We start from the raw sequence: 24,632 nt of genomic DNA on the forward strand, positions 1-24,632 counted from the left end.
TCAATTTGTTTAGTATGAAAAATGAAATTTGTAGTTCTGTATTTTGTATATTTTTCTTTCTTTTTTATTAATTATTTTATAACTTTTGTAAAGTCAAGCACATTTCAGCACTGCTTTTCGAGCCAAGTTTTGAACACTAACATTTTCGTTTGGTTTGGTTTTTTGTTTTGTTTTTGTTTTTATAAAAAATGTACTAAATATTACCCAGCACTCTGTTCACAGTGCCAAAAAGTCGCTTAGAACAAAACGTAATAAAACAAAAAATTAATAATAGAAAACAAATATTGAGAACAAAAATTGTTTCAACTTTTAGCTATTTTCAAGCAAATGATATGTTTGCCAAACGAATTGAACGATCAATTCAACAAAACAAAGTGAGTAAACTTAAATCATAGAGAAAGTACATATTTGTATGTAGATTTAGGATATATATTGACGACATGTGTTAAAGTCCAATTCGTAACTAAGATATTCTCATTTCGGACCTTTAATAAAAATGTTTAACCGAAAAATCTATTCTAGTCAAAGAGAAATTAAATATTGCTAAAACTAAAAAATAACCATTACGAATTGAATTTTAGCACATATCAATTTTACATATAACACTTTTGACTTGTTTTTTGAATGTTCTGCTTTTAAATGTTTTCTTTTTTTTTTTTTTTTTTTTTTTGAAAATTTTTGTTTTGTTGTGGTTGCTGCAGTTATATAAATCCATATATATATATATATATATATGTATATGTAGATTTTGTTTCCATTTTTTTTTTTGTATATTTCTAAGAGTTAACATTAAATTAAATGAGTTTTTTTTAAATATATTTATATATATATTTTTTGTTACGTGTTTTACCTTGAGAAAAATGTTAGTAGCTTGTGTTTCATTTTCATCTGTTTCCTTCTTTTATTTGATTTAAAAAAAAAATACATTATGTACTAAGTTTTAGTTCACAACTACGTTGGAAACACCAATTCGTTTAAGTTGCTTGACTTAGTTTTATTTTACGAACTCAAAACAATGTCAGGAGTTGGTGTGAGAGAGGCGGCAGGTAGTGGGCGTGATTTTGGGGGCACTGCCCTTTCTCTAAGTGCCACATTTGCCTTGATCATAATGTTTAACAATTGATTCGGATAGAGACTAGCTAGTTAATTGAGGTTTTGAAGAATCTTGAATGATTTCACTTAAGCAAAGGAAAGCGTATAAATAAAATTTCTATATTGATTTTATATTTGCAAATGTGGCAAAATTTTGCTTATTAAATTGTTTATCATTTTGTTGGGCTATATTAAATGAATAAATTGTTAGGCAGAGATATAATTCATGTCCATTTTGTTTTAATTGCATCTTTACATTTTTCTCATGTTTCTTCTTTTTGTATTGTTTTTTTTTTTTTTTTTTTTTTTTAGATTAAGTTTTTCAAGTCTTTCTTTTGCTCTTTTTTATTGCATTTTACAAATATTTTTCATTTTTTATTTAGTTTTTTTCCACTTTTTCTCTTTTGCTAGTTTTTTTTAATAGCGCTTAAGTAAATTGTTTTTGTTTCTTGTATTTTGTTAATTAAATTAAAAACGAAAAGATTTGCATTTTGTTTGCTTGAATTTATATACCACTTTTTTTGTAGTTTTCCTTTTTTTTTTTAACTTAAGTTAAACTTAAATATTTTGAAAAAATTAATTTGCCAAACGAGAAACTATGGTTTACATTTATGCTAAGTATGTGTGGGTGTGTGAATGAGTTGGGGGGCATGTGTGTGTGTGTGTGGATGGTGGGATACATGTTTTTGAGACTTAAACGTAATACACAAGTGTACATATAGAAATATAAAGGAGCGTATATATACGAGTGTTTGTGTGTGAGTGTGTGTGTGTGTGTAGGGGAGCGGCGACAGATTATGGAGAAGGCAAAGGACTGCTATTTCTTGCTTTCTTCTCTGCATTGTTTTACATTTATGTGTGTGTGTGATATACAACAAAAATTTGAAGAGAATTTTGCTTTCATTTGGCACGAACTGTCTGGAAAAAGCGGACTTAACTTAATTCAACTAAAATATTGACCCGAAAGCAATATAGTTTCTTGATTCTAATTTGTTTGTTTGTTTTGTTTTTTTTTTTTTTTTTTTTTTTTTGGAATTTGCAGCAAGGTGAGCCACAAACCCAATGTGGTTTGTCATCGTTGTTGTTGTGCTCTCAGGAACATTTCAATCAAACAGAACAGTTTGTGTGTTCCAACCGCCATATTAAGTGGGTGATTCAAATTTTGTGTGTGTGTGTGTGTGTGGTGTATGTATGTCTGTCTGTCTGTGTTAGTGATTGCATTGTGTGGAAGATGTCGATGTTTTTAAACGTTGGGTTGCTGTTGCTATTATTTATTTGTTGCTGCTGCGGCCAATTACCGATGTCAGGCCTGCTGGTGTTGCGATTGGCTACTGCTGCTGGCTGCTTTTCAGTGTTGTTTTGTTTGTTTGATGTTTTTTGTTTGGATTATGTGGTTTTTAGCGACGTCCATAGTTGCCACCTCCGCCGCTCTGTCCATTGCCTGAGCCGCGTAGTGGTCCATTAGATTGATTACCGCTGCCGCGATTATCGTTACGTTGGCCAAAACTGCCACCACCGCCGCCGCCCAGACGTGGAGCTCCATTTCCACCGCCGCCACCAGCACGCATATTGCCACCGCTGCCTCCTGTGTTACGCATCATACCACCGCCGCCGCCGCCATTGCCCATTGGACGTGACTGTGGCCCATTATTGCCACCAATACGTCCCATATTGTTATTCAGATTATTACCACCGCCAATTGGCTGACGTGGGGCCATATCGTTGCGCATGCGCGGCTTCTTCTCCTCCACATTGAGTTTTTGTCCATCTGGCGAATTTTCGGGGAAGTACAAGGGCTGCACAAAACAAATCATAATCTTAGATCTTATCTTCAAATAACTGGAGTCAGTTTTTACTTACGCAATTGGCCAGGCACTTTTGCACTGCTTCGGAATCATCATAGGTAATAAAGCCATAGTTCAGAGGACTGCGTATGCCTGGTGGCACCTTATTGCCCGACTTGGACAGAATGCGCAGCTCAACTACATTGCCGAACCGTGAGAAAATTTCACGTAGCTCATCTTCGCTAGCATGATGGGGTATATTGCCAAGGAAAAGTTGTTGATTATCGCCAAATTGTTGCGCATTGCTCGGGCGCCGCTGCTCAAAATCTGCAACGAAAAGAAAACAAACAAGTTGTTTAATGATACACACAAGACAAAGATTACTAAAGTTCACCAAAGAATTAATTTAATGATTATGTAGGTTAGGCGTCATATTATTAAAGATTTAATTTGTCGTTTTGGAATTTTAAATATTTCTAAGATACTTTAATTACGGATTAATGTGGAAAGAAGAGCAAAAAGAGATTTCAATTTTGATTCGAACATATATGTAACGTTGTTAAATACACATATGTAGAAATATTTCTAACCATATACATATATCCACCTTCCCTGAGTATTGGGTGCTTTTTCTCTTCGATTTCAAATAAATTGCTTTGCTTATTTTGCATTTCAGCTAGTTCTAATTCCGATTAGGATTTGGGTTAATACATATATTTTTTTTAGTTTTTGCATTCTAATCCAACTTTAAATTGGAGAAAGCAGAGATGGAGAATTTTAATGTTAAATAGAACTTACCACCCTTGTTGTTGTTTCTAATTGAATTGTTGCGCTGTGGCAATGGACCGCCATTATCCAGACGTGAGTTACCATTATTATTGCCAGTGGAGTTGTTATATGACGAGGCCGTAGTTGAGTAGCTAACCTGGCCACTGCCATTGCCGCCAGCACTGTTGGTCGTCGACGAGGATGAGTTGTTGTAGGAATTGTTAATTGACTGCTGCTGTTGCTGATGTAGTTGTTGTTGCTGCTGCAGTGCTGCATTAACAAAACCACTGGGCGACGATGACGTTGACTTGAAGAGATTAGCATAGGTCTTGGGCTCATTCTGTTGCTGCTTGGCTGCCTCGTATTTTTCCTGCTGTTGCTGTTCATGAATGGTCTTGAAATCGTCGACGGGTGTGGAAGGCTTTTGCGGTTGGCGACTGGTGTTGGTGTGTACCTCATTGGTGCTCTGCACATTGATGGGAGCACTCACCGGTTCCTCGGGCTCGATTAATTGCTGCTGCTGTGGCGGTGGAATTGCCTGTTGCTGTTGCTGCTGCTGCGGCGGCAACTGCTGTGGCTGGTGCTGTTGCGGCTGAATCAGCTGAGGCGCTACCAGAGGTGATTGCTGGAAGCTAGTAGACTGGACTGGCACAATTCCGACATTGGTTGGCAATACTGGAGCCCCACTTGGAGCCTGTTGTTGTTGTATCAGAGGGGGAGGCACTAGGTGGCACCAAGGCCTGAGGGGGACCTTGTTGCTGCTGCTGCTGCAGTTCCTCATGCGAAACTACGCCGTTTTGGATGGGTTGTTGATTGGCAAACTGGGCCGGCAATGGCACAGCGGCAGCCTGAGGAGCAGCTGGCAAAACGGGCACGGGTCCCCGGCCAGCTGGAGCACCTGACTGCGGCATCGGATAGAATATTTGCTGTGGTGCACTTCCAGCAGCTGTTGGTGCCACCTGCTGGGCCGGCACCACTACCTGAGCCTGAGCTGGAAGCTGTTGTTGTTGTGGTGGTGGTTGACTCATGTCAGCAACTACCTGAACACCCTGATCGACATTGCTGCCTACCTGCACCTGAATATCATGCTCCTCATCATTCTCAGAGCGCGATTCGCCATCCTGTTCATCTTCAATGTATAGATCCTGATAACGGAAGATGTCGTTATGTACATAGTACTTTTTCGGCGACTGTGCAGCCAATACGAAAGTCTGAGTAAATCGACGCATCGGCTGGCCATCATTGGATAATTCCCCAGTCACCTGGACTACAACGCCTTGGCCCAATGTTGCCTGGGCATCCACCTGACTGATCTTGGCATGACAATCATTAAAATTAAGCTGCTGGATACGATTATGGATCTCACGCTGACCCACCACCAGTGTCGATTCACCATGAATGAACGATGAGTTGTTATTGTAGAACCGATGCAAATGATTGGGCGCCTTGTTCAGCAGCGTGTAATATTGACGCACAAATTCGCGTCCCACCGATTGCGGTGATGGCTGCTGCGATTGGGTCGCATCCATGACCATTGCTAGAGACGTGTAGCAACTAAATTTAGTTACGGACTACTACACAACACTGAGTGGGCGGTAGCGGAGGCACTTGCGCAGATTCTGCTAAGCTTCTTCCGAAATTCTGCTGCTGCTGATTCCAACACACAGCTAAAAATATATGAAAAGAAATAAAAGAAAAATTTTAACTCGACAATATAATAAGGAATAAAAGGCCAGTAGAGTGTAAAGTTGTTGATTTCGTCAACTAGATAACAACGAAATCAAATGCAAATGTTGCTAAGATATTTCCTTTAACTTAATATATGTACACTGGTCATGTTTGTCCATTTGATGTACTGATTATATTTTAATGATAAAAGCAGAAAAAGTTAATTATGCCATCACTTGTTTCGGGTGAATCCCCATCATATCTTCTATCTTCTTGTCTATTTGACTAAAGGGTTTTCCGTTTTCCCCAGTCTCTTATTTTTTTTTAGGCAATTATAACCCATATGTAAAGATTGGTGTCTGCAATTGCTTTCCCAATTTGAATGAACCGATTAGAACTTAAAAAACGCTTATCTGGCCAAAAACAAAAAGGGGTTTCAACTATCTAAAGATCAGCAGATTTATTTTTCTTTAATTTGTTTTGAGGCATGTGCCATATGTATGTATGTATGTATTTATATTGGGGCCCTACTCTACAAGGAACTCTCAGTTCTGCCGCAGTGCAAATAAATAAAAGAAAAGTACGAAGAAAAAACAACGCGGTGCAGTTTGACCCACTTTCAATGAGCACACATAAACCCACAAACACACACACACACACACACGAAGACGCATACAAAGTTACACCGAAATTTACCTAAATGGGGAAATTTTATGCAAACAAGAGACAGACAGACTGCAGCTGTCATTGGATCTAACTGTTGTTGTTGCTGTTTTTTTTTTTTATATTCGCTTCTTGGCAGGATATTTTCGTGTATGTTTCCACGTGCAACGTCTCGTACAATCTAAGAACAAAGGACTTTTTCGCTCTACTCGTTATTTACTTCTCTGGAAGAGTAAATGACATACATAGTGTGAGTATACAAATGGAGAGAGACACAAGGAGAGGGTATGAGATGACAGAGGGTGGTGGCAGTGGTGGTGGTGCTGCTAAGAGAGTCATGTAAAGTTTTTTAGGTTATGTTTGTACGTCAAGGTTGTGCCGCGCCGCCTTTTGAGGATATTTTCTACATGAATGTTTGTATGCATATACAATGTATATGTATAAAGATTTATGTCTGTGTGTTTACGTCGGTGTTTTGCTAAACTTAAGTATCAACAAAATCTTGTGTCTCCAGAAATTACCACGAATTTATTTTAGAGCTTACCAAAAAGCCGCCGCCGCCAAACGCACACAATCTCAAACTTACTTAAATTGGTATTGGTGTGCTTTTGACGGCTATGCGAACCGCGTGTGTAGGCAGAACAAAGAAAACGATAAAAAGTATGGCAAGCAAAATGTTTAACAATTACAAGAACAAAATCGATTCAGTTGTGTTTTTTCTTTTTTAAGGTTATGCACAAAAAAAATTTGCCGCTAAATTATAATAAATCGAAATTGTTGTTGGCGCTGCCCTCATTTTTTTTGCCGCATGGGTTTTTTTTGGGGTGCGGGGTTAGGAAACAACACCGGTTAAATTTAAGAATCTGCTCACCTCTGTAAACGTTTTGTGGGAGTTTTAACACACAAATGTACTGCTTATATCGAGGTGTCTGTGTCAGCCGTCCTTTTGGTTTTTGTAGAAATATGCACTGCAGCTAGAGAGTACTTGGTCACAGATTTTTTGCTTGGTTTTTTTTCCTCCTTTTTTATTTTTGTTGCAGTGGTTGTTGGTGTTGAGAGGCTAAAGCACGGAAGTTTTGTTTGTTGGTGAGTTGCGGGGTGGGGATGATTTTGCTGCTGATGAAAATACTGAAATAATAACAATTTTTGTCATTTGGCGGAGTTAAATGCAATGTGATTTTGTTAATACACACGCACATAAGCACACACACACACACACACACACAAGCTATGGCTTTAGTCTGCTTTTTTTACTTCTTTGTTGCAATTTTTTTTACATACATATATAATAACTAACTTGGCAATTCTTTTCGTGCTTTACTTTTATATTATTATTTCGGATGTTGACGATCACAGTTGTTAATATATTAAGTTACAATGCGTTGATTTGGTTTAATTTTAATTTAATTTTTTTGTTGTAGAAAAGAATCGCAAACGCAATGAAATTGGACAAGTGTGGAATTGAGAAGAGAACCGACTCTTTTTGCCTCTTTTTTTCTTTCTTATTCTCGCTACGTTTTGTATGATGGCGGCACTTTAAGCAACGGCCACACTGCCTGGCCAAGAACTGTCAAATTAAATACCAGAATTGGTCAATATAATTTTGCCGCCAATTTTTGGACAAGAATATCTAAGAAAATAATAATGCAGGGCATAGATATTTTTTCAAAATTATTCAATTTGTAGTTTATACATAGCACAGCCCAAGACATTGTTTGTTTGCGCTTTGGACATGATTTTAATTTTTGACTGAAAATACCAAAGTTCGCATAGTTCGGTCACACTGTTCGCAACCGAGTGGCAACCTTGTTTTTGCCCATATACACACACGCTGCCTATTTGTCATTTTCCGGTCGTCATTTGTACGTGCGAGTTTTCGACGAGTGTGTGTATAAAAATAGAATAGATTTTTTGGTTAAAAAATCAGCCTCGCAGAAACGTTTTTAATTGGCATATAAAAAAAGAACAAAAGTTACTCCGTACACACACCGCAACTAACAAAATGGCCGATAAAATAGTCGACAGCGAAATGAACGGTGAAGACTTCACCAAGGATGTGACCACCAATGACGTGCCCACCCCCACTGCTACCGAAAATGGTGATGCGGCGGCAACTCCAGCTACCGGCTCCACCAATAGCAATAGCAACAGCAACGGCAGCAACTCTGAAGGCGGTGCCGTAGTCAACCAGCGTGATGACGACAGGTATTTAAAGATTGGAATGTTTCTTAATTCCCGAATTTTTGCAGCCCGCTGTAACAGAAAGTGAACCAAACATTTGTCTAGCGATCATGTGCCTAACTATATCTATTTTTTTGTTCTTTCGGTTACCACCTTTCTTACTACCACCACTCTCAGTTGTTACGTAAAGCGAAGCTAACATCGTCGTCGTCGTGGTTGGTTTGGCGGGGAGTCAGCGTAGTCTAGTCTTGCGACTGGCTGACCCCTTTGTGTTTTTTTTTTTTTTTTGCGCTCGCCTCTGCTGTGTGAGTGTATGTGTGCGTGCGACTGTACCTCCGCACTCACACAATAGTGAATGGAAAATTATAATAGAAATTTGGTGGAAAATTTGTTTTTCTTTTGTTCTAATCGAGATTTCCATTAATATGTATGTATGTATGTATATTTTTCGCAATTCATTGGCGGCGTCAGCTGAAAATAATTCTTGCTCTCCGCATGAAGCACATTTTCCCCATAGTTGTGAGGTTATGTGTGCACACATTGTGCTGTTTGCCTTTCACTTGCCTAAAAAAAAAAAGAAAGAAAAAAAACTGAGTTTTGTATTTGTATGTGTCTCTGAGTATTTTTTCGCATTATTTTTCTTACAGCCATTCGTTGTTATTCTTTCCATTTTTCTCTTTATCTCGTTTTTCGTTCTCGTTTCGTTTGTTCTTTCTCTGTGTAGTAGCCAATATGGCGGCTCACACATACACGCATATTTTCGCTTATGTGTATATGTAGGTATATTTGGCCTCTGTTTGCATTTTTCACTATTCTCTTTTGATTGCCGGCTTCTTTGTGCCGAGAGCGTGTGTTGTTGCTGAGCCGCCGGCATGAGATTGTTGTTGTTGTAGTCGTCGTCGTCTTGGTGTTTTGGGGTATACTTTCGACGACCTTTTATCAGTGAATGGAGCAGTCACACACACACATCAGCAGCAATTGAAGTTGTCGTTGAAGAGTGATTCATGGAGTATTTGCAGCGTTGGTCTTAAGAAATAACAGTTAGGTGAATCTCGGACTAGGTATCATTTTTTTTTTTTTAAATCAAACATTCTCTTGTTTTTTTTTCTATTTTTTTTTTGTTTTCTTGTTGCGTATTCTCTTTTTTTTTTTCATTTGCTCATCAACAAATTATAAAATATTTAAGTTAATCTTAAGTCGAGAAAGAAAAAAAAAGGGAGTCCTCCCATCAGTGAAGCACGGAGAAATGATGCGTCCGCCTGGAGAAAGGGACTGTTTTAAAAAAAGAAAAGTGTCAAAAATCAAATCAAATCAAATCTACAAAATTCCATAGCAGCTTGTTATCCTCCTGTTGTGTTTGAGCGAACTAACCTTGTTCCTCTCCGGCAGGTCTTGAGAGAAGGTGAAAGTGCCAAGTGTGCAATGCTAAATCTCAAGGATATGATGGGAGTGGGAGAGGAGAGGAGTGAAATAGCGAGAGAAGGATCTCTTGCGGAGCGTGCGCAACGGATGCCAAACTTAACCCCCCACCGCCAACTGCAACGGCAACTGCAAGTGTCACCACACACACAACAACAACAACAACCGCTGCAACAAATGCCGACTGATGCGAGGCGATTCGATTGATGATGGTATTTATCTAACCAAAAATAAATAAACTCAAACAATCAAAAATAATCATTAAATATCGAAATCAATCAATAGAAACTATTGTGTACACAAAATTATCTCAAATTCTCAATTGGAACGAAGATGTAAAAAGAATATAACGTTTTTTTCTAATAATTGTATCATGCAAATCAGAGAAAGAGAAACAGAGAGAGAGTGCAAGAGAAAATAAGAGTTGTTTTATTTTTGCCGAAGCCGATGATATAAAAAAGTAACGTAAATGTAAACACCAAACGCGGGACCATCTTCTTCTTCCCCCAACCCCCAAAAAAAAAAAACCACACAGCACACCAAAAAAATATATAACTAAACAAAATCGAAAAAGCGAGCTCCGATATCGAGATCAATTCTAAATTTCGCCCAAAAGTGATCGATCTAACCAGCAAAAAAGACTTTTCCAAACTTTAAGCGTAACGTACATTAAAAAAATAAAATATCTTTTAAGTGTTGTCAAATAATCACCATTCTATTTTTTAAAATTTGAATATTCAAATTAAAAAAAAAATAAATTTTTTTACTTGGAACCAAAATAAAGCATTTAAAAATAAATAAAGAAAAGAAAAAATTCATAAGCAGCATAAAAACATAAATCTTTGCATTTTTCTCATAATCAATTGTGAAATTTCTTTTAATATTAACAAAAAAAAAAAAACAAAACCAGTTTCCAAACAAATCGAAAAATTCACTCTTTGCATATACAGTTATATAATATATATTTCAAATATTTCGCTCGTTTGTTTCTCTCGATCGAACGCTCGCTCGTCGTACTCTTTCGCTCATTTCCTAAACGATAAAGTTTGTCTTTAATAAATCTCTATTTATTTTTTTTTGTTTCTCGATTTTATCCATAAAATAAGAATCTTGATTGAAAAATATATACATATACAGTAATTAATGCACAATTTGGTGAGTTTGTTTTCCTTTCGTTTTCTCGTATTTATCTTGCTCTGTCATCAAACTTTTTGCAGCTACTATTTCCGTAAACAAAATTTTGTAAGAGAAGTGATATTTAAAGTAATTCAATTTGTGGAAAAGAATTATATATATATTTCCCAACGCGCACTTAGATACAACCTGTTTCCGTGCCCCCCAAAAATAAACCTTTTTTTTTGGTTAATTTTATTTTGAACAAGAAGAAAAAAATCAAATATGCACAAATCGTTTCAATTCAATATAATTTAAATTCACATTCTTATTTAAACCTTCACAGAAAACTCTTTGTTGGCGGCCTTAGCTGGGAAACTACTGAGAGTAAGTACAATAATTAAATAATAAAATACTGGAACAAACTATTAAATATTATTCTTTTCATCTTTTTGCAGAGGAACTGCGCGATCATTTTGGTAAATTTGGCGATATTGATAGCATCAACGTTAAAACAGATCCCCAGACTGGGCGTTCTCGTGGATTCGCCTTCATTGTATTCACCAATACCGAGGCTATTGATAAAGTCAGCTCTGCGGAGGAACATGTCATTAACGGCAAGAAGGTCGATCCCAAAAAAGCAAAGGCACGCCATGGCAAAATCTTTGTGGGTGGCTTGACTACCGAAATTAGTGATGAGGAAATCAGAACTTATTTCAGTCAATTCGGCACGGTAAGATTAACTTTTGGAAATAATTGATTTATAAACGTCTTATTAACTCTCAACTGCTTTTGGTTTAGATTGTTGAAGTTGAGATGCCATTCGACAAACAAAAGTCACAGCGCAAAGGATTCTGCTTTATCACCTTTGATTCGGAGCAGGTTGTCACCGATTTGCTGAAGACGCCAAAACAGAAAATCTCTGGCAAGGAGGTGGATGTTAAGAGAGCCACTCCAAAACCTGAAAATCAAATGATGGGCATGCGTGGTGGTCCACGTGGCGGTATGCGTGGAGGACGCGGTGGCTACGGACGTGGTGGTTAGTATATGGTCCACAAGGTGTTACCACCTACTGGATATTATCAAATAGAAAAGGGCATACAATTAGAATTACAGAAGAGGTTCTCTCTTTTTGTTGTTTTTTAACTCAAGAGTTGTCACTAATACGTAGTTTAAAGTCGATCCTTAAAGCCAAGTTTATGTTTTCTTTAAATAGATTGCGCTCCCTTCAGACATTTGTTAATACGATATTTTGAATTTGAAGGATTTATTATACACAAAGTGGGATCAAACTTTATTTCTGACATGAATTTTCTTTTCATTATTATTACACAGGCTACAATAACCAATGGGACGGACAGGGTTCGTACTATGGCGGCTATGGTGCTGGTGGTTATGGTGCAGGCGGCTACGGTGATTACTATACCGGTGGCTACTATAACGGATATGACTACGGTTATGGTAAATACAACAAACAACATAATAATGCTCATACCAATTATTACAATAACAACACGTCGTCAAGTAATTATCATCAGACCAAGAACAATAGCAACAACTATCAGCAGTTTTAATTAAGTAAACATCAGTGTCGGGCACAACCAATAACAACAACAGCAACAACAACAACGTCATCAAAAACACAATCAACAACAAAAACAAATACAAAATTCTATACGACCATCGAGCAACAAACAACACTATAGACTAAACAAAAAACACAATCGACCTTCTAACGATGATAATGTTGTTGTTGTTGTTGCATCATTGATTTGCCCTTGACACCATGAAAATGAAAACTGAGAGAAAAACAAAAACAAACAATGAAACAATTTGCTGCATTTCTAACAACACCAACAAAACAAAACAAAACAAACAACAAGAAAGAAACAAACAACAACGTCGCTAAAAACAAGAAAACTATTAACTATTAAATTGAATATATAAAAACAAACGATTTTTGCATTGTCAACATTTAGATAATTTTTATATAAAACCAAATTCCTCTTTTTTATATATTGCAAAAACATAAAAGATTAATGTTGACACAATTTTTCTTCTTTTTTATATACACATATATATATACATTTTAATTTTAAATTTTTAAACGTAAAAAACAAAAAAATCAACATAAACGAAAAAAAAGTTAAAATTAATAATCATTTATTAGTTTGTCTAGCATTTAATTATATAAAACTGACGAAGCGTGTGTATTAATGATTGTGTTGTTTAATAATAAAAGAATATGCAAAACGAATGAGTAAAAGAAAAACAAATAGATCGAACGAACACATGAGAGAGAGAGAGAGATAGTAACAGAAGAGTAAAGAGAAGAAGATGAAAAGGAACAAGAATAGAAGAGAAAACCCAACAAAATAGTGTTATCTGGCATGTGACGTTCAACTTTATTCATTGGGAGACCAGACCAGACCATAAGTAGCAGCAACAGCAGCAGCAGCAGCAACTCCAACAGCAGCAACAACAACAAACAGCAATGTTCACACGATGTGAGGTCGCGCTCTTTTAAGCAGACTTTCCAAAGATGACAAATACCTCAAACGCAATGGCAAACAGACAACAATAACGACAAAAACAAGAACAGACAAAAGAACCGCATACATTAGAACTGGTATGAGCATTTTAAAATAGAGAGTAGAAAGCTTTAACTGCAGGCCAGATGATTCAATAGTTCTAAAATAATATCACTCATTCGGTTAGAGAGAAACAACGTGACGTATGAGTAATAATTATTATTTTTTAATAATTGGATAACTCTTAGCAGCGCCTAAAGCTATTCCACTTTAAGTTTAGAGTGTTAAAATCAAGTCTAATATGCAATTGATGTGCCAAGAACAACAACAACAACAACAACTGAAACTGTCAACTGTGTAAAATGCCAGCGTTTTGGCCAAACTTGTGCCTTTATTTAATATTGTTAACTAAACTGTTATTGTTTGAACAAAACTGAAACCAAAATCTGTTGGAATACACACACACACACACACATACACCCACTCACCTTACACACCCTTCCCCACCACACCCATTCAACCTCCACCAACAGACTCAACCAGACACACACAGACTCAGCACAGACGCATTAAAAATAGTTATTAAAATAGTTTTCCTTTTTTTGTTTTGTTTAACAAAACGCTAAACAACAAGCCAACCAGCAAACAAACAAACAAACAAACAAAGATACCAAGAAAAATGAAATAACACGTAATCAAAGCTTTGATTTACATTTCTATTTAACAAAAAAATAAATATATATATACATTATATATATATATATATATATATATAGCATATAAATATATTTTTAGATATATATTATTATTTCGGCAACGAGATAATATTGAACGTTTTTTGCAATGCATATGTTTTCGTATGCCTGTCAATTTTAATGAGAAGAAAAAACAAAAAAAATATATATATATACACACACCCATACACATACACACACACACACATACACACACAAATGTTATATATTTATATATATGAAATAAACGAAAATGTTAAATATTAACATTTTTTTACACTATATGGTACTATTTTTGATAGTATTACTTTTTAAGGCAAATCCTTGTAAAACAACAACTACAAAAAGAAACAAAACGGGCCTTCCGGGGGGTGATTAGACAGTCGTACACATTGCCACAGTGACTCAAAAGTCGCTGTACGTATATGTGTACGATGCAGTGTTAAAAGCCCCCATAGACCATTCTTTTATTTGCTTTATTTGCATTTCTGCTGCACTTTCTTGACAAAAACAAACGAACTATAAATAATGAAAAGCAACGCGAGATATAATATGAGGAAGAAGAAAAGAAGAAAATTAAATGAGATAAATGTTTTTGAAAGTAGCTTCTAAACGTAAATCCAAACGTAATTTGTGCGCGCAATGCGGCCCATTTTTTTGCACACGTTCATACGTTGTTTTCAAACACCAACAACAACAACATCAATGACCAAACAAAGCAACAACTACAATCAATAAACAACAACAACTAACGACAACAACCACAGATTATTTTTTTCTAATAAAGAAACAATTAAAAAAGTTAAATGAAAAAAAAAAAAACAAAACAAAATAAAATATATAAAAACACACTTCGTCAATTTTAATAATTTTAATCATATATATTTTTCTCTTATATTGTTTATTAATATCTCTTAAGTAAATCAACATAAAAATCCCATATATACAAACATTTGCTTCTTGAGATCATATTATTATAATTATTATTATTATATATATCAATTGCAATCAAACTAAAAACACAATATGTTTGCATATTTTTTTTCCAATAATTTGCATAACTTCTTTACTAAGAGATGAAAAAAATCAATCACAAAAAATATTTTTTTTTTTTCTGCATGTTTCTCAATGTTTTTAGCAAGTTGTCCATTCAAAAAGTCAAACAAAAAACGAAAAAAAAAAAATCAATTATAACATTTATCTTAAAATTACTTATAAAAACAAAAAAACACATACACATTTTTATGCAATATAATTTTTACATTATACATATATATATTTGTTTACAATGTTTCAAAATGTGTTTAGGCAACTAAACGAAATTTGTAAAAGTTTTTAGTAGAGCAGCAATTATAATATTTCTGTGACCATATATATATATATATATATATATCTTTCTAAATATATATGTATTTAAATATTTTTACATTTTTCTGTTGTCACTTGAAACAATTTTTTTAAAACTAACCATAAAAAGCAAATCAAAAAAAAAGGAATTATGTTGAAAGGAAAATGAAAAGGGGGAAGAGTAATCAAAACGAAATGCAATCTTTCGATCTAAAGTAACATGATCCCCCACCCCCGTTCACTCCTTTCAACATTATTACAACAATTATTAATATTATTACTACTACTACTACTACCAATACCACCATCTCTTATATAACAATAATGTTTAAATAAGTTGTGTAATAATACTATCTTTTATTTACGTAAAGTTACTTTCTTTATTATGAGTTTTGAGCATATACAAATTTTATATACAAAAGCCATGTATATATATGTATATATACATATCGCCATATATGTATATGTATATATATATACATCTTTATCTATTGTAATACCGAATTTTCCGATGTTTCGCCTCACAAAAACTACAAAAAAAACCCTGAAAAAATCTTACATCAGAAGAAAAAAAAAATCATCAGAGTAGAAGGGAAACAAAGCAAAAGAAGATTTCTCTCCGTTGTCGTCCGGTTGTGTGTGTTAAATGCAACATCTATTCAACAAACATCAAACACTTCACACACACACACACACGCAAAGACACCCAAAAACCACAGGCTATATACGTCTATATATCTCTTCGATATACCTATAGAACAAGCAAGCAAAATATCCTGCAAATAATTCTTTATATGTTCACTTAAAATTTAACGTATATTTTCCTACCCTTTTCAATAATTTGTTTATAAAATTTAAATCTTTATATATTTTTTATCAAGTAATACATTAGCATAATTAATCAAGTTACGTTTTTTTTTGATTTTTAGTAAAAACGCATTGAAAAAATCTATAAAAAAAAAAAAAAAAAAAACTAAAGTAATTTAATCACGTAAAATATTGAAAAAGCAAATTTTAAGCTATATACAAAGTTTTCTTGTTTTTAACAACTACAACAACAATCGATACAATAATAATGAACAGCAAAAACGAGAGTATAAATTATTGAAAAATTAATCTATATAATTAACTCAATTATCAAGTAAAAATTTGTTGACCATTTGCATTTGTTTTTGTTTTTCGCAAAATGTTTTTCTATAAGTCCGAAGATTTGAATTGAAAATGAAAATGAACATCCGCGACAAGAGCCAGCCAGAGTCCCCCCTTTTTTGCTCCTCCTTATCACATTCAACATGAATCTGATATGAAAACGCCCATCAGATCTATACACCCATGAAAATTCCCCCCCTCAAATCTAGCCCCCTCCAACACCCGCCCCAAACTTTAAATCAAATTTTTTTTTGCTGAGGTGAGACATTCAAAAACACACACACAAGAGCAGCAGCAAATGAATTCGCAATATTGAAATGAAAGAAAAGCAACTAAAAACTAAACTTAAAAAAAAAACAAACAACTTTTGGTTTGATTTTTGGAAATGAAAATAACAAAATTTTTTGATCAACCTAAACAAAACGAAAATGCTGAAATTGTTGTGTGGAAAATGAGGTAAAAATTAATAAACACAAAAAAAAAAAATAATAAATAAATATATATACATATATAAAGAAAATGCAAAAGTGCTTCAAGAAGAAAAATGAAAATGAAAAAAACAAAAATGTTAGAAGAAAATGAATTCAATTGAGAAAATACATTGTGAAACATGTGCTTTTTTTTTATATAAGTCCAAACGAACCGAGACGAGTCGATAGTTGACCAGAAGAGTACCCTTAATATAAACAACAGAGACACCAACAACAACAACAACAAATGAAACCGCATGTACTAAGTGTGAGTGCCGCCTTGCGTCTTTATATAAAACATATTAAAAAATATATATTTAAAAAAAAAAAAACCAACTACCAGAAAAAATTGCAATTAGAAAAAGGTAGATCAGAAACTGAGAATAATAGAAAAAGACAGGCAGTGAGTGAAAGGAAGATAAATGAAAAATTGTTTTCTTAATTTTTATTGTGTATCAGCAGCAGCAATTCAAAAACAACAACAACAACAACAAATTGTTTATTACAAAAAATAATTATATTGTACTTTTGAGCTACAGCGACAAAAAAAAAAAACCCTTATAATCAAAATCCACAAGAAATGAGCAAATAAAAAGAAAAAAAAAAAAAAAAAAAAACCACAGACAACAATTTTTATGTGTATTTCAGTTGATAAATTTATATATATACTATAAATATATATATTATACCATCAAATGCGTCACCCAACCCCCACCCCAGGCGGCGATGGCGGGCGGGATTCGTGAAGAATTCCTTTCCAGCTTGCCAACTTGTGCTCTATTTGAATTGTCTCCCCTCGGCGCAGCGTTGTACAAAATTTTGACCAATCCATCCATTACAACCACAAAACCAAACAAAATCCAACCAACATAAAACCGAGTTAGGAACGAAACGTCCTCCTCACATTTTATAAACGTTTACTCTTTTAAATAAGCTAAGCTTTGTTTGTGTTTTCAATCTTCTAACATCATGTGCAACCAACAACCATCACCACCACCAACCAATACCACCAACAACAATCAACTGCATCAATAATAATGGCCACAAATATGTGTGTTGATGAAATTGTTGAATAAAACAAACAAACAAAAAAAAAAAAAAATGTAAAAAGATTACGGCTATGGCGGCGGATTTGATGGTAATGGCTATGGCAGCGGTGGCGGCGGCGGCGGCAATATGGGTGGTCGCGGTGCCGGTGGACCCCGTGGCGGCGGCGGTCCCAAAGGTATAAATTTAAAACAAACAAAACCCACAAAACATATCCAACCCCTGCTCCCAAAACATTTCCCCTTTCCCTACCAAAACCTAAAGTTCTACCACAATTTACACCTTTTGTTAATACCCTTTCTTTGTGTGTGTTAGATTGGCTATTGCGAAAAGTGTGCGCGTGTGTCTGATGCTTTCCTTTAATACCTTACCTCATTAGATTTGGTCAAAATTTTGCATATAGTCCTTTATTTTAATGTGTCCATTTGGCGTAGTTAGTGTAAAAATTCTCCTCAAAGCAAATGCATAGCTAATCCTTGTGCATGTTAATGGACTATCTCTTTAATTATTTCGGTTATTCTCCCTCAGTTTGTGTTTAATTTTTTTGGTTTTTTTTTTCTCGCCCTTTAAATCAAACAACTTAATATATATTCAATCTATTTCTATCCATATTTGTCGTATGTATATGTAAATATGTGTTATATTTGAAACAGGCGGCGGCGGTTTTAATGGTGGGGGCAAACAGCGTGGCACGGGACGTCAGCCAAGACATCAACCCTACTAAGTAAAAGATACATCAATATATATGTTAATATATATATATAAATACATATATATGTATTGGGGACATTCTCTACAGATATAACTACAAACTATTTGAATTTTTGCTTAGTTTAGTTTGTTATGGTAAGCAAAAAAGTTTTTTTTTTTTTTCAATTTGTAAATGAAAAAACTAATAATCAATTGATTTTTCAACTTATTCGCAGCATCTAACTACAAAACAACACACCTCTAAACACATATATCTAAAACAAAAGAAATAAAAAAAAAACAAACAAAACAAAATATATATATATAATTATATAAATATATAGTAAAGCGACTGCAGACAAACGGTAAACCACCTCTCATTCTCATGGCATAGTAAGCAAAGGCGTCAAGACTGGCATTGGCGGTAGTTGATGAAAGAAGAATTCTAATTCTTGCACACACTTCTTTTATCTGTATGTACCATTCCAACAACAACAACAACAACAACAAACAAAAACCAACAGAAGATATACAACAGCAACAACAAATCGAATGTGTACCCAAACCAAAACACACGAGTTTAACAAGGCGGCATCATTTATATAAATATAGTTAGGCTTAGACGACATGTAATTTTTCAGCAAGTGGCTAATTTTTCATAGCCGCACGCTCATTAAGCCAGCAAAAAAAAAAAAAAACAAAAACTCTCCCACCAAGATACCATATATATGTATATGAACTCCCTCCACAAACCACCACTTAGAAACCACACAAACACACTCCATAACACTCCACACCGCACCACACTCCACACCGCACCACACACACACTCACGACAGACATACCAGCCACGCCCCCATTTACCCGTTGTGTGTCGAAACAAATTAGTTTCGTTTCATTTAGTTTCTTTTTTTTTTTCTAATGTAGTCCATACATTAGGCATGGTAATTGTTTAACGTGTTAAGCACAGGGAAATAGACACAAAACATTTAAAAAAGAAAAAGAAAACAGCTAAAATACAATAGGCCTTAAGTATTTGTTTAAATTTAATTATTAATAACTGTAATATGTAATAACTATCATCAAAAAGGAAGAGAACAAACAAAACAAAAAAAAAAAAAAAAGAGAAAAAAAATTATGTAAAAAACAAAAACAAACAAACGCCAGCTTGCTGGTGTTCCTGCGGGACAAACTATTAAAGTCCGCGTCCAAACAAATCCACCAAAATAGAAATGATTTTTTAAATTAAAACTTAAAGAAAACGAAAAACCATTTATCATTATGAACTCTATCTATCTCTATCCTACTCAATTTTTTCGCGCTCATAGTCTAGAAATATATATAAAACTTAAAAAAAAGAAAGATAAGAGAATGGGATATATATATAAAATATATTTTAATAAAATTCTAAGAGAAAATACAGCGCCAAGAGCAAATCCCATTTAACGAAAAGGAAATAAAATGTCTAGTTTTAAAAAGAAAATGATTTGTTGACAGAATAACGATAAAAATATATTAATTACTATATATATATAAAGGGAAATTTGTATATGCGAAAAGAAAACACGTCCGAATCATTGTAGTTGACAGAGAGAGAAGACAAATTGCACGAAATTGCATTTTTTCGGGGTTTTCTTTTTGACAAATTTGCATAAAATAACAAAAAAAAAAAAATCAAAGAGAACTTAAAACCATTAATAGATTATAAAATGATAAAGCATTATTGTGTAAACAAGCGCATTACTTAATTTCGCATTTCCCCCAAAAACAAAACAAAACAAAACAAAAAGAAAACGGAACAAAGATTCATTTAAGAATTATATATTTATGAATTCTGAAACTATTTTCTTTTAATTCCACTTGGGTTACAATTTTTAATGGGTTGAGTACACAGAGAATTTTGAACAAACTACAACGAATATCACATTAATAGTTACGCTTGACCTGGCCAGTGGTATAGAGAACATCCAAAATTTTGAGGAATTCACGATAGTTGAACTCCAGGCAGAGACTACGTTTGACACCAAAACATTTGCAAACCGATTCGAATTCACGGCTACTCAGCATATGGTGCATCTCACGGACAGTAAGGGCGCGCAGGAATTGATTTTGGGTAACCGAACCGCATTGCTCACGATCAAAGTCCTTGAAGATTTGACTCAAATTGGATATCTCGTCGGGTTTGCGGGCCAACTTCATGAGGGCCTGCGAGCAAACTGTACGCTCCTCGAACGTCAAGAAGCAATCGACACAATCCAAATTGGGCAAATGCAGCAGCGGCATAGCAGTGACCACTTGATCACCCATATTTGTTTCGATTTGTATGAAAATCTCGTCGAGAGCTTTGCAAAAATCACGATAACGTACACAGGCCGTGCGACGTGGCGACCGGAAACTGAATGCATCAGGTGGAGAGAGTAGTTAGTAGAGAGTTGAATGGGATTAACTGATAAGACTCACATATTACACAGGGCATTGGCCTCTTCCTCTTTGAGTTGAACACTTGAGTTGTCCAATGCACGCTTAAAGTCCGATTCCAGTATCTCTCCCTCACGATGATGATCGTAATCGGACATAAAATCAATGACAGACACTCCTTTAACCAGAGCCTGTCGCTTGGCATTGGTGAGAATGCGTATGATAGTCTCTTCGCTATCCTCTGGTTTTTCCGTGTTATCTCGCGCCATGCGCGGACACTCAATAAGCTGTTGCTTGGCCACCATACTGGGCATGGCATATTCAGCTGGATCCACATCATCCAGAAATTTGGTATAACAGAAGCCCAGCTCATTGCCATAACGACTGAGGACAGCATTAAGCTCCTGATCCGATAGCAGTATGCCATTGGTGCGAAAGATTTGATTGGTTTGATTGCAGCGAACATGGCCACTATTTAATCTGGAAATGCACACAAAAGATGAAAAAAGGAATCTCTCGAAAAGTAAAAATCCACTCACTTGTCATAGCTACGGAAGAATGGATGCAAATATAGACGACGATTGCGTATACGTATGCGTATCCTGGCCATGGCATCTTCACATTGATCACGTATGTTCTGAGGAGCTCCATCCCAATTTGCAGTGCCCACTCTGGGTAGCTCTTTAATATGACGCAAAGGTGATTCCACTACACATTGTGGCATCTTGTCCAGATTCTTTATAGTAAACACTTGAAACAAATAGAAAAAGGAAAACATTTAAATGCGTTTCCCCGCATCGCTTTTTGTCTCGCAAATGCAAACCTGTATCAATGTCATCACAAAAATTGCGCCACCTTACACGATTTGTGTCGATTGGATCTATATAGCGATCGGCCAATAAACAAATCTCTCGATTTGACAGATACTTGCCCACTCCCATGTTCGAGAGGCCACGTTCGAATTGATTTTTCGTTATGCTACCAATTTTCAATGTATCAAAGTTCTCCAAGAATTCGGTTGTGCGAATCTGATTCTTGTATATATAGCTTTGAACGCAAAATATCAAATCACATTGATTGCGATATTTCTTTGGATGATTACAAGCATCTGGAAAAATGGGATGAACTATTTTGCAGCCATTCACGGGTGGTAATTCAGATAGCTCTAAGTCAACCAAGCGTCCAGGAAAATCTCTAATGATGTCCTACAAAGGAGATAAACAAATTATAAGGGCAAATCGTTTAAAGAGACAATTTCTTTTACATGAGAATTATCGAGCAGTTCATGATGTTTCAAATAGGCAATTATATTATCAATATGCTTCAGGAATGCCACATAGTTGACCAGATATCCATCTTTCATGTAACGCCGCAATAGCAATAGAAAGTCCGATTCGGATAGAGGAATCTTCATAAAGTGCAATACCCTCGAAAAGTGGGCCACAGTTACAACTCCAACATTTTGAGCTATCTAGATTTACATAAAGAATAAAATTATTAAAAGTGATTAACATTCAAGACTGATCTTGGGCCGATATGTGGCCAATATGTAACCAACGTTTTCACCCTAAAACTTTTTAACAACTAATTTACTCGTTTAATTACATTGGCCCTCAACAATTTTTAAGTAAAATGTTAAATTTGTATTAAAAAAAATGAGCTCAGGTATTTTAGACAAGTCTTCGATATAAATTGAATTGAATTTTCTTTATTGTTCACTTCATTCTCTCTCTTAAATTGTTTTCCCTTTTAGATGGGAGAATAATAAAACGTTGTTGATCGATATTTCTAGCTAAAATCTTAAATTAAGTTAATATTTAATATTTTTAAAATTCTTCTAAACTATATGAACAATGTTTAATATATTGAAATTCTTTGGCTTAAAGTTTACCAACAATGGTTGAACAAAAGAGACTTTGGTGTACCACAAGTCGTTTGAGCAATTTTCAATTTCGAAACTCTTCTTTTCATGTAGTTTTAGCTAAAATCTTTTCAATTTTGTGTTAATATTTAATATTTTTAAAATTCTTCTAAATTATATAAACAATGTTTAATATATTGAAACTCTTTTGGCTTAAATGTGTTATAAAATTTTACCAACAATGGTAAAACAAAACAGTTTTTGCTGTACCACAAGTCGTATGAGCAATTTTCAATTTCGAAACTCATCTTTTCATGTAGTGTTGGTGCTTTAATTGTACTTACTAGTTCATAGTCTTGAAAATAAGGCATCAATGGTAAATGTGTCTCTCTGGCTATTTTGTAGAGTATTAAACAAAGCCTTCGACGATCCTCTGGCTGTGGTATGACATTCATATGCCATGGATCATTCCATTCGAGGCCAGAGGAAAAATCCTTTTTAGCGTTTGAGTTTAAAGCTGTAAAGAATTCGTGAAGATAGTAAATTTACTATTGCCACTTCCAAAGGATTCACTCACTTTCGCTGCAGACCACTTTGCAGAATTGTCGATAGGCCACGCGACCATCGCGAATTTGAAAATAATCGGTGACATCCCTCAGCTCGTACTCGGACATGCCGGCCACTTTGCGATATTTGCCCAGGACAGCGGTGAATATGGACTCTGGTTGGGTCATAAAACAAAGAAAGGTTATTAAATGCCTTATGGTAATAATGTTTGAAACTTATGTTACCCGATACGAAGCCGCTGCATTGGGGATCATGTTGCTTTAAATCGGCACAGATGTCAAAGTTATAACGAAAAATTGCGCCTTGGATTTTACGACAGGCACGCCAGACTTGATTCAGTTCCATGTCTTCCTGCAAAATAGCAAAAGGAAGAAAGATGAATCGGTCTGAGAGAATGCAAGCTGATGGTAACCAGATGTCTTACCCTGTCATCGCCCTCCTTAAGTTTGGTTGTATGCATTCTGGTTTATATATTATTAACTCTTTTTCTTTTTTTTTTTGTGAGTTTTAATAAAATTGTATGGAAAATATTAAAAGTCTAAACAAGCGTATCGACTGTTTTCAAAGGTTTGTATACATACACATATACATATACATATACATATGTATGTACAAATGTATAATAAACTGAAAACAATGAAATCAAGGCAACCTTGCCGGGGCCATATTACAAATTGGATTTTCTGTTCCTGTGTTTGCTTTTGCTTTGAGCACGCAAACAAACCACAGACGAAAGGAGCACTAATCACTTCCTTCTCCCAACCGCAAAGACTTTGAAGGCTAGCTAACGTTCACCTTTCTACAAATCGCTTCCAATCACGCGCACATTCATCCTGCTCCCTTCCCTTGGTCACCGTTTTGCAGCTCTCCCGGTCACAAGAGTTTGTCGCAATGTCGCACCCAACAACACTTTCATTCAATTTTCTATAAATGGCAAAAAGAGAAACAAAAACGGCGGAAAAAGGAAAAAGTAAATTCAGAGTGTGGAGATTGGTAGAAAAACAAGAAGAAAAAAAAGCAGCAACGACATATCCGGGCATCATCAAATGCAATTTCATTTTATTGGAAAATCGCTGGCTATCCAACCATCCAACAAACCAGGCAACCAAACAACCAACCAACCAAGTAAA

At 35.1% G+C, this 24,632-nt stretch overlaps 3 protein-coding genes and 1 long non-coding RNA gene across 5 annotated transcripts; 1 reads left to right on the plus strand and 3 right to left on the minus strand.

The window, feature by feature from the left end:
• Positions 1 to 1,575: 1,575 nt before the first annotated feature.
• rin (ras GTPase-activating protein-binding protein 2) lies at positions 1,576 to 7,476 on the minus strand. Its single transcript, XM_068298098.1, is given in 6 exon segments — positions 1,576 to 2,888; positions 2,953 to 3,203; positions 3,675 to 4,359; positions 4,361 to 5,311; positions 6,847 to 7,103; positions 7,273 to 7,476. Coding segments are annotated over 4 exon segments (2,154 nt in total). The 5' UTR covers positions 5,180 to 5,311; positions 6,847 to 7,103; positions 7,273 to 7,476; the 3' UTR covers positions 1,576 to 2,489.
• A 328-nt stretch (positions 7,477 to 7,804) lies between these two features.
• sqd (RNA-binding protein squid) lies at positions 7,805 to 20,496 on the plus strand. Of its 2 annotated transcripts, XM_068297086.1 has the most exons (8): positions 7,805 to 8,180; positions 11,035 to 11,075; positions 11,147 to 11,421; positions 11,490 to 11,727; positions 12,024 to 12,149; positions 18,031 to 18,144; positions 18,620 to 18,812; positions 18,893 to 20,496. In XM_068297086.1, the coding sequence occupies exons 1-7, from the start codon at positions 7,978 to 7,980 to the stop codon at positions 18,688 to 18,690; spliced, it is 1,068 nt and encodes a 355-aa protein (XP_068153187.1). In that variant the 5' UTR covers positions 7,805 to 7,977; the 3' UTR covers positions 18,691 to 18,812; positions 18,893 to 20,496. The 2 variants fall into 2 exon arrangements, with proteins under 2 accessions (XP_068153187.1, XP_068153188.1); XM_068297087.1 differs by lacking the exon at positions 18,031 to 18,144 and having other exon boundaries at positions 7,806 to 8,180.
• Positions 8,601 to 8,860, minus strand: LOC137582511 (uncharacterized). Its single transcript, XR_011033291.1, has 2 exons — positions 8,802 to 8,860; positions 8,601 to 8,720 (listed from the first exon to the last, which is right to left on the minus strand). It is a non-coding gene; the product is annotated as an uncharacterized lncRNA (long non-coding RNA).
• Positions 20,474 to 24,106, minus strand: LOC137582508 (uncharacterized). Its single transcript, XM_068297085.1, has 9 exons — positions 23,927 to 24,106; positions 23,727 to 23,853; positions 23,513 to 23,656; positions 23,280 to 23,452; positions 22,339 to 22,545; positions 21,898 to 22,279; positions 21,614 to 21,824; positions 21,117 to 21,554; positions 20,474 to 21,051 (listed from the first exon to the last, which is right to left on the minus strand). Exons 1-9 carry the CDS (start codon positions 23,960 to 23,962, stop codon positions 20,583 to 20,585), a joined length of 2,187 nt encoding a protein of 728 aa, XP_068153186.1. The 5' UTR covers positions 23,963 to 24,106; the 3' UTR covers positions 20,474 to 20,582.
• Positions 24,107 to 24,632: the final 526 nt, after the last annotated feature.

This window comes from Drosophila tropicalis, unplaced genomic scaffold (assembly GCF_018151085.1).
Source record: "Drosophila tropicalis isolate 14030-0801.00 unplaced genomic scaffold, ASM1815108v1 contig_859, whole genome shotgun sequence".
NCBI lineage: Eukaryota > Metazoa > Arthropoda > Insecta > Diptera > Drosophilidae > Drosophila > Drosophila tropicalis.

What these genes read in the sequence shown, in the direction of transcription:
- sqd (XM_068297086.1), top strand. Translation starts at nt 7,978, where the DNA reads ATGGCCGATAAAATAGTCGACAGCGAAATGAACGGTGAAGACTTCACC. An exon ending in AACCAGCGTGATGACGACAG is followed by an intron (nt 8,181 to 11,034) that starts GTATTTAAAGAT and finishes AAACCTTCACAG; the next exon opens with AAAACTCTTTGTTGGCGGCC. An exon ending in TGGCGGCGGCGGTCCCAAAG is followed by an intron (nt 18,145 to 18,619) that starts GTATAAATTTAA and finishes TATTTGAAACAG; the next exon opens with GCGGCGGCGGTTTTAATGGT.
- LOC137582508 (XM_068297085.1), bottom strand. Translation starts at nt 23,962, where the DNA reads ATGCATACAACCAAACTTAAGGAGGGCGATGACAGG. An exon ending in CAAAGTGGTCTGCAGCGAAA is followed by an intron (nt 23,453 to 23,512) that starts GTGAGTGAATCC and finishes AATTCTTTACAG; the next exon opens with CTTTAAACTCAAACGCTAAA. An exon ending in TTCTTCCGTAGCTATGACAA is followed by an intron (nt 21,555 to 21,613) that starts GTGAGTGGATTT and finishes GTGCATTTCCAG; the next exon opens with ATTAAATAGTGGCCATGTTC.